The sequence below is a fragment of the Pteropus vampyrus genome, unplaced genomic scaffold (genome assembly GCF_000151845.1).
Source record: "Pteropus vampyrus isolate Shadow unplaced genomic scaffold, Pvam_2.0 Scaffold83, whole genome shotgun sequence".
Classification (NCBI taxonomy): domain Eukaryota; kingdom Metazoa; phylum Chordata; class Mammalia; order Chiroptera; family Pteropodidae; genus Pteropus; species Pteropus vampyrus.
Genome location: NW_011888864.1, coordinates 3,921,320 through 3,935,741, shown reverse-complemented (window position 1 = coordinate 3,935,741; position 14,422 = coordinate 3,921,320). Strand labels below are relative to the sequence as shown.

The following is a 14,422-nucleotide window of genomic DNA, read 5'->3' as shown; positions in this document are numbered from 1 at the left end:
AAGGCCCAGTCATGACCTGGTCACCTAGTCTTCTCTGACCTTCTATATGTCTCTCTCCTTGTGTCAGCCATACTCCTTTTTACTATTCCTCAAACATAAGGCACACTCCCCCATAAGGCCCTTGCTCTGGTTGCTTCCGCTGTCTGGAATACTCTTCCCCTATCCCTGCAAGGTTTTGGTCAAATCCCATACTGCAACCTATCTCTCCTCCCCTATTTCTGGTACCCTGATTCCTCTTACCGTATTCTATCATTGTTTTACCATAAAACTTATCACCTTCTGACATATTATATAACTTTCTTATTTATCATATTATTATTTATTATCAGACTCCCTTCCAAATAAAAAGCAAGGCAGGAATCATTGTGTTTTGCCACAATGATTGCTAACTCTCATCCACAACAAGCTGACGCAGATATACAAGCCAGCCCTTCCTTCAGGTTCAATGAGGAGGGAAAAGCTACATATACAAACCACTCACAAATGTGACTGACTTTAATAAAAAGTTGGAGGCAGAAATTGAAAGGAGTTGATTACACCAATCAATACAAACAACTATCACTTAAATATTAGGCTTGTTGCTCCATTTTTGAAATGTTCTTTGACCTTTCCCCACTAGGGAATCTCAACTGGCCTTTTAAAATTTAAAAAGAACTCCTCACAGTATTAGAAAAAGACTGATAGTTCTACAGCTATGGTAACAAGTACCAGAAGTGGTTGTTTATCAATTAAATCAATCAATGGCATATAATCATCATATAGCCCTATAGTTATAGTAACAAATAAACACCAAATCTGCTTTTGAACAATTTTATGATAACTTGCTTTGGGATATACACTTTTGAAACCAACCAGTCAGTGACAGCTTCAACCTTTGAAAGTCGGGTAATTGGTGGCAGACTCTCCAATGAACACATTTCTAAGGCTGAGGCCTACCGTGAAACAAACCAATCCCTTAAATCTGGTGGATATAAGATCAGCAGTTTGCTTTGGTCATTGAGAGTATGCCTGGTCAGCAAGGCTCTCTCTGATTTCAGATACTGAGTGGTGGTCTCATCTTTGATGTCCTTAATGCCATTTAGTCCTGCTCCTCCCTCCTCTGCTCACCCCTCTACCTTTCTCCTCTCCCATTTCATTTTCAAAAGAAAATCCACTCTGTCTCTGAAGTGATGAACTTTGACCATTCTATGCTTGGGCTTCTACCTATATCAAGCTCTTTTATCTCAAAATAATTTAAGATGTTCTCCCAAATACAGTTCTGTCCCAAAAAGAAATCCTGGTATCAGAGTAAAATACTTTTGCTTTGTTACACATATCATTTTAACTAATCTTTATGATATTCTTAAGAAGTAATTTTTCTAACCTCTATTTTGAAAGGAAGGAAAAGGAGGTATAGTGAGTTTGAGTCATTTGCCCAAGGCATTAAGAGACAGAACTATGATATAAACCTAGACCTTTTAAATTCAAACTTTGTGTTTTTTCGCTACAATATGCTGCCACCATAGCGGCCATATTTCTTCCCTGAACAATCGGCCTACTTCCAATCTCTTCCCCACCAATGCTTCCTAGAAAAGTGCCACCTAAGGATTAAATTCCACCTAGGCAGGAATGAAATAATGTCACACAGAGATCGGGAAACTCTGAGGTCATCACCTTTATTCTGAAGCTGAAAATTCTTTTCTGCTCATTTCTTCTTGTGGCTTCCTCTCTTGCCTATCAATCTTCTGGTTTTTAATTACAGATAGTCCCTGACTTATGAAAGTTTAGCTTATGATTCTGTGACTTCACAATGGAAGTAATACACATAATTACATGAGATAGTCACATTTAAAATAGGCTTTGTGTTAGATGATTTTGCCTAGCTATATAGGCTAATGTAAGTGTTCTGAGAATGTTTAAAGTAGGGTAGGCTAAGCTATGATGTTCTGCAGGTTAGGTTTATTAAATGCATTTTCAACTTAAAATGGGTTTATAGTGGCATAACCCCATTGTAAGTAGAGAAGTATCTACACTTGTGAACCTTCAATACAGTGCACACCTAACCCCTGTATATCTCAAACACTGTCTCTTGGTCTGTCCAACTGACTTCTGGATAATCACTTATTCTGATGGCACTACTCTAGTTTTTGCTGGCATTCTAGTTTCCACCTAGCCCTGGCCAGAATTCTATCTATCTGTATCTCCAGATATTGTTACTGCTTCCCAGGATCCCCACCTTACAACTACAGTCACTAGTACCCAACATGAAAATAGAGCAACCATATTAAATGAATAAAGCCTTTTTATACCTGACAAATGAAAGAAATTAGACTACAATCATGTAATTGTCAGATTCATTTACCATATACCTAATACTGATCTAGCTGAAATAAAAAATGCTGTCACTCCTATACTTAGCCACCTTCAAGTGGTTACAAACTATCTTCAGAATAAAATCCAAGCTTCTTAACGGTATAGAAAGTTCCCCATGATCTTATTCCTGCCTACCTCTTCACATTCATCTCCCACTACTCCTTGACTCAACCTTAGCATTCTAGCCACTAGGAAATAATCATAATTTATTGCACGTACCCTGCTGTTTATTTCCTTGTCTCTTCTTATCCTCCTAACCTGCTTTTTCTGACCAATTTTTACCTTTTTAAAATTCAGCTCCAGCATAATCTTCCTCATGAAGCCATCCCCAACACCCCTATGCTAGTTTAGGTATTTCCTAAATGTTCTTATAATATTTCTATCACTGTTGTTACCATACTACAGGTCAGTCATCCTTTATGTACTGTCTCCTCCACAAGCCTATAAGCTTCTTGAGAACAGAGGCTATCTTACTGTTTGTATCCTAGTACCAAACACAATGTCTATTGTACAGCTAATGATTGTTGGATGAATTTTGAGAAAAACAACTAAAATATTGATAGCAACAAGAGTAGTGATATCAGTATTTAATCCCTAACACTGATATATCTTTATGATGCTGATGAATTCTGACTGTATAAACTCCTTTCATGTCACTCCTGCAGCACCTAGCTCAGGGTTTGCTTGGTTCACAGTAGTGCTAAATGAATATTTTTCCAATCGAATTATCAGTACTGGTTATTACTACTTCTTTCTGTGTGTTGGAGACAGAGGTTGGAGAGAGAGGTTGGAAAGCAAGTCACTTTAACCTCTCTAAGCAGTATTTTCCTCATTTGTAAAAAAATGCAATAATACTATCTACCCAGAAGGACAATTTCAATAATACATGAAAAGCCATTAACACAGCTTGGAACAAAGCAACCACTTAAAATCAATGTTAGACTGAATTATGATGTCGAACAGCTGTGGTCCTCGATATATATGAAAAAACCCTTTTCCAGTACTCAGCTGTAAATTCAGTTTCAAATAGAAAAAAACAACCTGTTTCATTTAATTTCAAAATATAACAAACACTTACCTTTCTTCTGAAGATGAATGAATCGACCAGTTATCTAGAGTTAAATGGGAATAAAAACAGTCAGATCACCAATGGGAGAAGCTCAGGCTGAATAAGTTTTATATTAAAATATGAAATTGTATATTTACCAAATGTCATGCTTGTCAGAGAACTGTCTTCATTCTATTGCAAGGGAGACAATAAAATGTTAGAGTAATCCAAATATCAAATTTGCACAATTTTGTTATTATGTGTGGTCTTGAAAAATAGGAGAGAAGGAAATCAACCATTGTTTCTTACCTCCTGGGAATCTGAACTACCCTTTTCTGGAAATGCAAGCTTTTTCCGAAAGGATGTACAAATTTTTACAAGTATGATCTCAAAAATAATTCCTAGGAAAATTATAAAGAAGATTGTCATCCAATCATTTTGAGTCCAGGACTCTAGACAGTCCCATAATATCAAAAATGTATTGTCTTCCAATCTGTCTCTCACGGCTTTTTTAAATAAATAAATTTGCTTTGACATTTTTATATAACATGTGAAATAGATTGATATCTCATTCTGAAGTCCTCGATTTCAGATGCCCCAAAGCACAAAAAGGTCACATGCTCAGCTCAATAACCACATGCAACGCTCCGCCAGAAAAAGTTTCCAGTGCTGCTGTGTCTTATCAAGGGCAGCAGTGATTGCTCTTGGCCTAAGTAAAGTGACGTACGTGTCATAGTGGGTATTTAAGTGAGCTCATATCAGCTTACTTTAGCAATAATTGAAGTTCATTTGTGAGGCATGCATGGTGCTGTAAGTAGTTTTTTATTAAAAATTTTTAAATAATCCTATTAATTTCACAGACACAATTCTATAAACAATCCCTTAGCACAGTTGGATTTTCGCTGCCCTGTAATTAAAAAAAATGTAGAACAAATTTGAACTGGATATAACCATTTTTTATTACCATTAGGAATAGTATATTTTATGCTTTGTGATCAGGGAAATATGAATGTAGGGTTGCCAGATTTAGAAAACAAAATTCCCCAATTTAATTTGAATTTTAGATACATGCAAAATAATTTTTTAGTATAAGTATGTTCCATTGCTACCATGTGGGACATATGATAAACTTGTCTCTTGCAGGCCTGCTTGATTTTTTTTCCATTAAAATATAACATCTCATTTTATATTTCTTTTTGTTAGATGGGTCTGTTGGCAATATTCCTCTCCAACAATCTGCTGTTATGATGAAAACCAGTTAGATTTTGTAATGGTCTGGCGAATTCCTTTTCACCCTGTCTCTGGTGATTCCATGGAGTAGCTACTTGTGATGCTTCCTGATGTCAGAATTAGGGTGGGGCAGAGCCAGATTTAAGTCCTGCTCACTTTTCCTCAAAGTCTAGAGAGTAGTTTAGTCACAAGTAGTAAAGAGAGTATGAACTATTAATTAAAATGTTAACACTACCTTGGATTTACAGTACTTTTCCTTTGAAGATGTAATTAACACTTCATCTTCACTTATTCAAGGTGGGTGGAGGAAAGAAATATTAGTCTTTAAACCAGAGTTAACTGTTTAGGCCTCTTCTGTCACTTGTTTAACTGAGTACAAGAAGGACTGATGGGGCTCTTACTTTCTCTGAGTGTTAAAGACAATGAAATCAAAGACATATCCTAAGTGTCAAGAGTATAGTCTTCCAGTCTACTGGACCATAGCCTACAAGTAGTTATGATCTTTATCTAGGTTTAACTGTGATCTTGGAGTTTGACTTTGCAAAGAATAGCCTTCCAGAATGCATGGTAGGCATTACTTCTAGAAGAAACTTCAGCAATTCTTCTGGATTTTTCTAGGGTACTTTACACCTTCCTCTCTGACCCTCCCTCCAACCCCACCACCATGCCATACACAGTTGGGTGATTTTACTCTGTTTTTCTATAAAATTTAATGCAGCTGGCAAAAAAATTTCTCTTGCCTATGGCAGACATTCTTTAACTCATTCAATGTTAAATACCTTAAAGGGGATTCAAAGTCTTAACCTTTTACTCTCTGGTTCCTTAGATCTTTCAGAGATTTATGGCACTGAACTCCTAATTAGTATAGCACTGTATAGCTCTTAGAACTGAAAAGGAACTTCTGTGTAACACTCCTGCAGATGCTTATGTGCAGAGAGAAAGAGTACTCCCTCCAGGGCCTTGTCATTTTTGTTATTTACGTACTTGCCTACTAATAAATGTACAATTACTAATTTTCAGCATAGACACTCTGTACTTTGCACTAGAAACTTATGTCAATCTCAACTGAGCATCGAAAGTAAATGCTAATTTTTAAAAATCATGACAAAAAAATAGTATCGTTGAAATCCCATTACTAACAGTAATATACACTATAACACAAAAAATATTCTATTAAAGTTAAAAAAAATCTACTATACCTACCCATGTCACATTCTTTGAACTGTTTGGACATTGTGAAATAGGTTTTTGTTCTTTATGTATCTGGAAAAAGTCCCAGTAATAGATGTATAAACAGCAATATAAAACCAGGATTGCTCATATGGTTAAAAACTCTTTCTGTAAATATCTTAGTTCATTACAACAAATATTTATTGAATAATGAAAGCATGACACTGAATAAGTAACTAAAAAACGCAATATGGATACAAAGATGAGTAAAAACTATTCGTAGGGTATGTAATTAAGTGGTATTAAGCAAATGTCAATTAACTTACTGATAAGGTAGAGTGTGATTAAGAACAGAGGAGAATATTATGTGGGTTCGAAGGAGAGATACTTGGTTGGGGTAATATGAAGAAAGCTATAAAGAGGGAAAAAGAATTTAAAGTCTTAAAAGATGAGCAGAATTTGGTAATAGGCAAAGACTAACAAAGGCTTCAGTTAGAGGAGACAAATATAATTGTTCCAAAACCTTGTATTGTCCACATTAGCTGGAGTACTGTGTATAGGTTCAGAGTATGGGGGAAATAAGGCTAAAATGTTGATAAGGCCTATGTGGGGAACCTTGAACTAAGGACTTTAACCTTAATAGTCATCTTTGGAGATCCACCAACGGCTTTTGAGTTGGAGGTGTCAAATGATTTAAGCAAGAAGACAACAAAATAGGAAAATCAATTAGGCTATTGCAATTATACAGATGAGAAATGGAGGGCCTGAATTAGTGACTAAATTTACTATAAGTGTTGTTTTCCTTTTTTAAAGATGACATTCTTCTGCAAAATTAGAGTACTCTCTCAGTTGCACAGCAATAAGACAAAAGTACCACTGTAACAAAATTCAAATGTTTAATTTTTTCCAAAACTTAACTATATTAATGAAAATAAATTATATTTAGACCATCTTCAATATTTGTGCATCTTTATAGAACTATGCTTTCAAAAGACATTTTGTAAAAGACATCAATTTCACAATTAAAACATATTAAAAATGGGGAACATTAAAGAACATTAAATTAGTAGGAAATATATCTCATAATGTTGAGAGTTACACTGTTCTTTATCAAATTAACTGTATTTGTATTCAAAATAACATGGCTTTTAACTAAAGACAATTATTTCTTGTCCATTTCAGTGATTTCCTGGATCCAAAACAAAATCTGTGTATTTATTTCTTTGAAAACATCATTTGTTGACCGTCCTTTCACTGCCATGGAATGATTTGCCTTCTCAATCCAGTGGATTTTATTAGGAGCTTGCATTTTCTGTGCCACTTTCTCCAACAAGTTCTAAAGGAAAAAAAGAAAAGGATACTAGACTAATGCTCTATTGGTGTCTAATAAAGATTCTCTCTTTCCTGCCCCACCAACACTAGCATCCATCTACTAAATACTTATTAAATACCTACTCCACAAATAACTTTTGAAGCAATGGAATGTGCAAGGAAATGCTCACAGAAGTGGCAGGCACGCCACATCTCTCAGATACACAGCAATATTACAGAATAGATCAAACACTCACTACTAATGATAAAAAATAGGTAAAATGGAGCAAAAAAATTTTTTCTAAAATATTTTCACCAAGGAAATTATATGCCCTGAGAAATACACTAGTGTTTACTAATACGTACAAGTTACTAATTTTCTCAAGAATCAATTTTATCAAAAGTTGAAGAATCTGCTTGAATGTTGAAATGATAAACCAAATGTATAATCTAGTAATCCCCAAATCACAAGAGTCAGATTAATCCTTTATTTCCCAAATAACAGTAAAACCATTTACCAACTCTCTAGAGAGATGAATTTTGTCATTATGCTTATATTTTTAGGTTCTCCAAAGCAACAGGGTAATTAAGGCACAAAACTAGCATTAGTCAAATCAGGATCTTTTTAAAGAGACTGAATGCTGCTGGTAATATACTGTTCCCAAGTTATTTCTTTTTCTTTCATTCTTTCTCTCTCATTCACACAAATATCAAGTTATAATTCACCTTTTCACACATTTCATCTGCTGAGCCTGACACAAATAGTACAGGATCTTTTATACGAAAGAGATCTTCATCTCTAAGTTTATGCTGTTGCTTTGGATGGTGCAGTGGATAAGAAATACAAATGAGACCTCGAACAAAATCATCAGCATGATCTGGCTCACTATGACACATTACAGAAGCAGCTGCTCTTGAGCCCATTGAACGACCTAAAATCAATTAAAATTAAGTTCAGTTTGAAGTATAAACATTCACATAAAGTAGTGGTGATAATGTGTCAAATTAGATTTACTGTTCATCCATCATATTTGTATATCAACAAATTACTTTATTCCAAAAGGTAGCAATTAACAAGGTGCAATACCCATAATGGACATCTGTAGCCTTGTGAAGAGTTAAACTAATCCTAAGTCATTTTTTTTAAAAAGGAATTATTTTTCTGAAGGATTGTGAGGATAATCTTTGTGAAGGAAGTCATCTGAGAGGGTAAACAAGGGTTATAAACAAAAGGAGAAATCTTTGGGTTACAATACATATATATGAAGTTTAAATTGTTTTATATATATAAACTACCTTAATATTATACAGGAACTAACTTATTGAAACTAAACAAAAAATCCTTATTTTAGGTGCCTATCATCAATTAATTTTAATTCTCAATTACCTATTCCTATATTATTAGTAGCAGATTTAAAGAACAAGTACAAGTATTGTAACTTACCTCCAAGGAAAACACCTGCAAGCTTGTATTCTCCTGAGGTCTTCAGGTAACTCTAGAAAAATCAACCAAAAAATTATCAAATTTTCTCCTATGAAATATTTCACTGGAAAATCAACATATATTTCTCATCATTACTGAACTGCATGAAAATCTTTGCAAAGACACCCACAAAATCTTAAAGGATTCTTCTTGAAAGAGCTAACCAGTTCTTTGCTCTTCCGGTCATGCCTTCACTATCAAATCATGTTGGGTAATACTAGCAAATATGTGAGCAAAAAATCACTTCACCAGTCTAAAAAATTCAAGTACTAAAATATTTTTAAAGAATAATGTAAAAAAGAAAAAGGCCAGTAAAAGCTTACAACTAATACAAAATTTGATAATAACATCTAAAGTTCTGAAAAACTTAACAAGCTTGATATAATTTGTATTAAAAAATTTCAGATTTGCTTTATCCAGGAATTTTACAATTTCTAAATAACATATAAAGAAAACCAAGCTATATTTGTACATTCATATGCATGATATCCAGAACTATATTCTAGTAAGAAAATTACATCATAAGAAGCTTCCCTGGCAGTATCATGGAGGAACATTTACGTTGTGAGCATTCATCTCCATGGAAACTTCATGAACTGCTGAAGTTTTAATACTCATTTAATTTTAAATGACTTCTAACAAAATGTGCCTTAAATTTATTAAGAATTTTAAAACATAATTCTGTTATAAATATAAAGAAATTTTCTTACCAAAACGGATTTATATGCCTTAATTCTATGTACAATATTAAGGCCTTTACAGGTAAATCTCAGGCAAAAAAACCCATGAGATGCAAGATGGGATGCCAGTGACATCAAATGAGGAAGATTCATATCTCCTGATGCTCCATGTGTAAGAATTATTCCATATGTTAAGCTCTTGTTAGGTACCAAACAAACAGCATCTAGTAACTTATTTCCAAAAGGTATTTTTAATTTAACCTAGAATTCAAGAGAATAAAGGGATCAAAAATTACTTCCTTGCTTATTCAGACAACTGAATAACTATATGTTTGTTCTGCAAGATGCATGATTCAAGTCATGGCCTCCAAATAAAAAGCAATGATATTAATAACAGCTAATATTTAAGAAGTATTTATTTTGTGTCAGGTACTATTATAAGTTCTTTATATGTATTAATTCATTTAACCTTTCTAATAATTCTATGAGGTAAATGTTATTATCTCCATTTTACAGATGAGAAAACTGAGGCACAGCAGGCTAAGTAACATGTCCAAAGTTATATATAGCCACTAGCTAGGATTCAAACTTAGGCAGTCTGCTCCAGAGTCCTTACTCTTAACCACTAATGCTATACTCTCTCTCAGAGTACAAACTGAAAATAATAAAATTACTCTGGAGCCATGAAGATGCAGAACATATGAAAATATGTATTACCTCTGTATGACTCATTTTCACTGTTGAATAACAAACTTAAAGTGCATTACATCTGAGAAGCAAAGGACATCTCCCTGAAAAGAAGATTCTGTTGTGAAAGGTGGGTTGGCAGACATAGGTATGATACAAGAACTATGAATGAACACATTCAGTAGCTGAAATAAACACATTTAGAACTTCTCCTCTAAGACTGGTATCTTCGCATGTGCATTATTTAAGTATTTTCAAGATTTCTATGGGCACTCAGAATTGTATATAGTGACAGGTGTGGAGCTGGCAGATGTTATATAACAAAAAGCCAATGTAATACCTTAACATGGAAGCTTTAAGAAAATTCATATCAAAGTAGGATGCTGTATTTTTGTATGTAAATACATATTTTTTCTAAGCATCTTTATTCTCAATCATCTTTAACAATTTCACAGCATCTATTAACCCATTTCCTTCATTATTACTGTTCTCAACTTTACTTCTCACACTGCAATAGGAATATACATCCATATACCTTTGTCACGTGACTTTGCAGAGCCCCCCCAGTAGTGAGTGTACATCTCCACTCCATTGACTTTGGGCTTGGATATGGGACTGGCTTTTACTAATGAAATAAAAGTTTCAGTGTTCCACTTATGAACAGAGACATGACAAATTTACACAGGCCCTCTTGAATGCTCACCCTCAGCCATCAGAAAAGCAGGGTTTTTTTTTTCCCCCAGCCTGGGCCCCAGAATAAAGACACATGGAGTAGATCTGAACCCAACACTGAAGTCTGAATGAAGTCCAGCCTAGTCTAGCCAAGATCTACACCACTGAAGAACCATAAAATTTTGACCTGAAGAACCAAGAGCATGAAATGTTGTAAGCCACTGAGATTTTGAGGTTGTTGTGCAGTATTTCTTCCTATTATAAAAGATCTTTTATTGTTCAGGATATTATCAACATCAGGATCTCCATTATTCGTCTACTTTTTCCATGACCATTTATTTATTCATTGAATAGTAACATGGTTCAAAGTTCAAAAGGTTCCCAAAATCCAGTGAAGTCTCTCTCATTCCACATTTGCCTTGCCACCCAGATCTCCTCTCCAAAGGAACCAATATTACCTTCTTGCATCTCTTTCCAGATATTTAAGAAACACACACATCCTTCCTTTTTGTTACAAACTGACTCTTTCCTCCCACTTAACATATCTTCATGATTACTCTCTTCTTTATAAAATGAGCTTCTTTCATTGTTTTTATAGCTAAAGAATATTCCAAGGAATGAAAGAATAATTTATTTCACTATTAATGAACCTTTTGCAAAAACATTATTGCAATGAGTGACGTTGTACTTATTTTCATATGTGTGTAGACATATCACTTGTGATTCATTTTTTAAGGAATACATTTCATTTTTGAATGGGTAATACATGCATATGGCACAAAATTTAAAAAAAACAAAAATATAAATAGTTAAGTCTTCTCACATTCTTTTCTCCCAGCCACCAAGTTCCTTTCCCTTCTCGTAAGAAACCACTGCAATCAATTCATCGTATCTTTCGTTATACATGTATGTGTATGTAGAATTCTCTTATTTGAACCTGAAGTATACAGTCTGGCTGTGAAAGTTCTGGGATTTGAGTGGAGGATAACGCACTTCAGTTTCTGTCTCCCTGTTTTCATAAATGTAGCCCCATAATTAACCGTGCCAGGGGTCCCTAGGTTCAAAGATCCTGTTTTATGGTCTCAAGAGACTAGCTTCCAGTCTTTTAATGGGAGTCACCTAACAGTGTGAAATGGGCAGAAAAAATATCTAATTATTTCTCAAATAGATTTCACCTAAGTTATCTTTATTGCAGCCCTCCACATCCATCCTCAGCACCATTATCTTCACTGTCAGTTCCCAAAGTGTCCAGTGCTGCTGGTTTTTGTGCATTCTGAAGAGCTGGTGGTTTACATATAATTGTTCCACAGTATTCCCTGTTGCTGGTTCAGAATTAAGCTAAGATTTGTTAAGATATTTGCTTCCTAGTGTCCAGTATTTTATTGCTGTTTCCTTTCCCATTCTCTCCATCCTTGCTCATATCTTAAAAAAAAAAAAAATCTTTATTGTAATTTTTGTGAGATTTCAGGAGGGAGTAAAATTATACATGTATTCAATCCACTATCTTAACCCAGAATGCTCTACAATTCCTCAACGATTTGGGTTTTTGTTTTCAGGAAAATTGTACTCCCTCCCAGACTTCATGATGAACAGTCTGTTCTTCATAGCTGGTAACATGTTCTGGACTACTTGAAAACGCTGAAATTGTTCCAAGATATAACCCCACCCGAACCTGGTCTAGACAGTCTAGGTTATAATCTCTGGTTTTGGATTCATATAGGGCCGGATTTGAAACCTGGCTCAGCTTCGATATCTTCAACTGCAAACGGAGAAAGCACCACCAACCTCATAGAGATGCTGTGATAATTGGCTGATAATCCCTGTTCTGTATTTTATAGTGCTCCAACATCATCAGCATTCGAGTAATTTTTATGATTACTAATACTCAGAACGCAAAAGCAGTCACATCTTATGCTGAAGAATCAAAATGCCACAACTGCGCTGTAACTTTCAACTAGAAAAATGCTTGTGCATTATCTGTTACTTCGACAGCAGTACGTTGGAAGTCATGGGATAAACAAAAGCGTTAGAAGTTCACGTCTTCCAAGACAGTCGATAATCTGGCCGGATCAGCGACAAACACCAAGCGATACAAGAGTAGAAGTGCGAAGCGGAGTCTCTCAGAAGTTTGGGCTCCAACGCACCGAGAAACCGCTTATTCACTCAACTGACGCGCGTGCGCAGGGGCTGTGCGGTGGCCGTTCCGAGGACCCGGCGCGACCCCTCAAAGCTCGGAGGCTACTTCGAGCTAGCCGCCGGTCACCGGCTCGTGTGACCCAGGCTGGACCTGTTTGGCTCTGCCCGCCTGCACGGTTTCCACTTTCCAGCCTCATAATCGCTCCTGTGGACGAAGCCCTAGCGGTCGGAGCCCCAGCGGCCGGTGCTCGCAGGCACCGAACTTACATAGAACGCCTCACGAAGCCGACCAACAACCCCTGAAAGGCGACGGCCGCGAGCCCGAAATGTCTCAGGCGGGGACGCCAGGCTCACTCGCACTCCCTTGGGAGATAGTTTCCCGCATGGCAGCGCCAACCGCCGCCGCCGCACTTACCGGGTAAGGGAAAGTAGCCAGGAGCACCCAACCGCCCTCACTCCCTTCAAAGAGCAAACTACCACGCTCGAAGGGACCGCCTCGCCTTACCCGCCAGAGCGTCGCGCTACAGCGCATGCGCGCGCAGGCCCCGCCCCTGAGCGCGCAGGCCGGCGCGCGGGGCAGGCTGGGGGCGGGAGTTTTCCCGCCGCTGTTCGCGGTGACAGGGTCCGGTCTGCTTGCGAATTTGCGGGTGGCTGACAAGCAACCTCCTGTCACTGCCTTGCTGCCAACATGTTCCACTCTGAGCCCTTCCCCCATCCCAGCCATATCATTCTAACAGTTGTGCAGCTTAAATAACGTGGGGTCAGCTCTCATTCTTTTCCTCACAACCCACAATTAGTTGATCTGTTGGCTCTATCTGCAAATATATACAGAACCCAACCACTTCTCATACTTCTACCAGACCGGTCCGAGCCCCACCATCTTTATTGAAATAGTCTGCTAGGTGGTCTCTTGTTCCTCCCTCCTCTCTTCTCTATGTTACCAACAAAGCGGCCAGTTGAGCCCTGTTGAAATGTAAACCCGTTGGCTCAAAACCTTCCAAAGGCTTTTCATCTGGACCAAAATTAAAGGCTAACGGCCTTGTAATGAGCACCAAGATTTTATATAGTCGGTCCTCTCACTTCCTGTGCTTCTATTTTCTAGTCTCCTTTCCTTGGCTCCTTCAGTTCTAGGTGCCTGGGCCTCACATCCAAACCCAGCAGACAAGCCCAGACTCCAGGGCTTTCGGCTTGGCTATTCCCTCTTCTTGGAGAAATCCCAGTGGCTAGCCCCACATGTGCATGTCTTCACTCACATGTCATTTTCTTAGGCTTTCCCTAAATGCCTCTCTCAAACACTTCCTATCCTTCTACCCTGGTCGCCTAACATATTCTGAAGTGTCTGTCTCCTCTCTGGACTGTAAACCCTCAGGAAGTCCAGGTGTTTTGTTTTTTTTACCTTGAATCGCCTGTGTATGAACTGATTCCTGGCAAATCAATATTTTTTGAATAAATGAATCTTCCTCAAGCCCAGTGCAGTTGGTAATTGCCTTTTCTGTCATAGCATATGAAATAAAATCCAGACAACTACGTTATCGCAAGTGTTTTCTTGAATTACAAATCTTAGCATTTCTTGTGTCCGAATTTTCTATCTATGCTTTTAAAAACAACTTTGTTTACATGGCATAAACTCCACTCTAAGAGTACAATCCAATG

The 14,422-nt window shown here is 36.9% G+C and overlaps 2 protein-coding genes across 4 annotated transcripts in view; both read right to left on the bottom strand.

The window, feature by feature from the left end:
- CCDC168 (coiled-coil domain containing 168) overlaps positions 1–3,937 on the bottom strand; it is a 31,365-nt gene extending 27,428 nt beyond the window's left edge. Inside the window, exons 1-3 of the mRNA XM_011363227.1 lie at positions 3,710–3,937; positions 3,559–3,592; positions 3,431–3,464 (exon numbers count right to left, since the gene is read on the bottom strand). Coding sequence (XP_011361529.1) covers positions 3,431–3,464; positions 3,559–3,592; positions 3,710–3,937 — 296 coding nt within the window. The remainder of the gene's footprint in view (positions 1–3,430; positions 3,465–3,558; positions 3,593–3,709) is intronic.
- A 2,737-nt stretch (positions 3,938–6,674) lies between these two features.
- On the bottom strand, positions 6,675–13,316 carry TEX30 (testis expressed 30). Of its 3 annotated transcripts, XM_011363191.2 has the most exons (6): positions 13,185–13,316; positions 9,992–10,065; positions 9,305–9,535; positions 8,556–8,607; positions 7,838–8,043; positions 6,675–7,136 (listed from the first exon to the last, which is right to left on the bottom strand). In XM_011363191.2, the coding sequence occupies exons 2-6, from the start codon at positions 10,004–10,006 to the stop codon at positions 6,963–6,965; spliced, it is 678 nt and encodes a 225-aa protein (XP_011361493.1). In that variant the 5' UTR covers positions 10,007–10,065; positions 13,185–13,316; the 3' UTR covers positions 6,675–6,962. The 3 variants fall into 3 exon arrangements, with proteins under 3 accessions (XP_011361493.1, XP_023388181.1, XP_011361494.1); XM_023532413.1 differs by lacking the exon at positions 9,992–10,065; XM_011363192.2 differs by lacking the exon at positions 7,838–8,043 and having other exon boundaries at positions 13,185–13,294.
- Between the last annotated feature and the right edge of the window lie 1,106 nt (positions 13,317–14,422).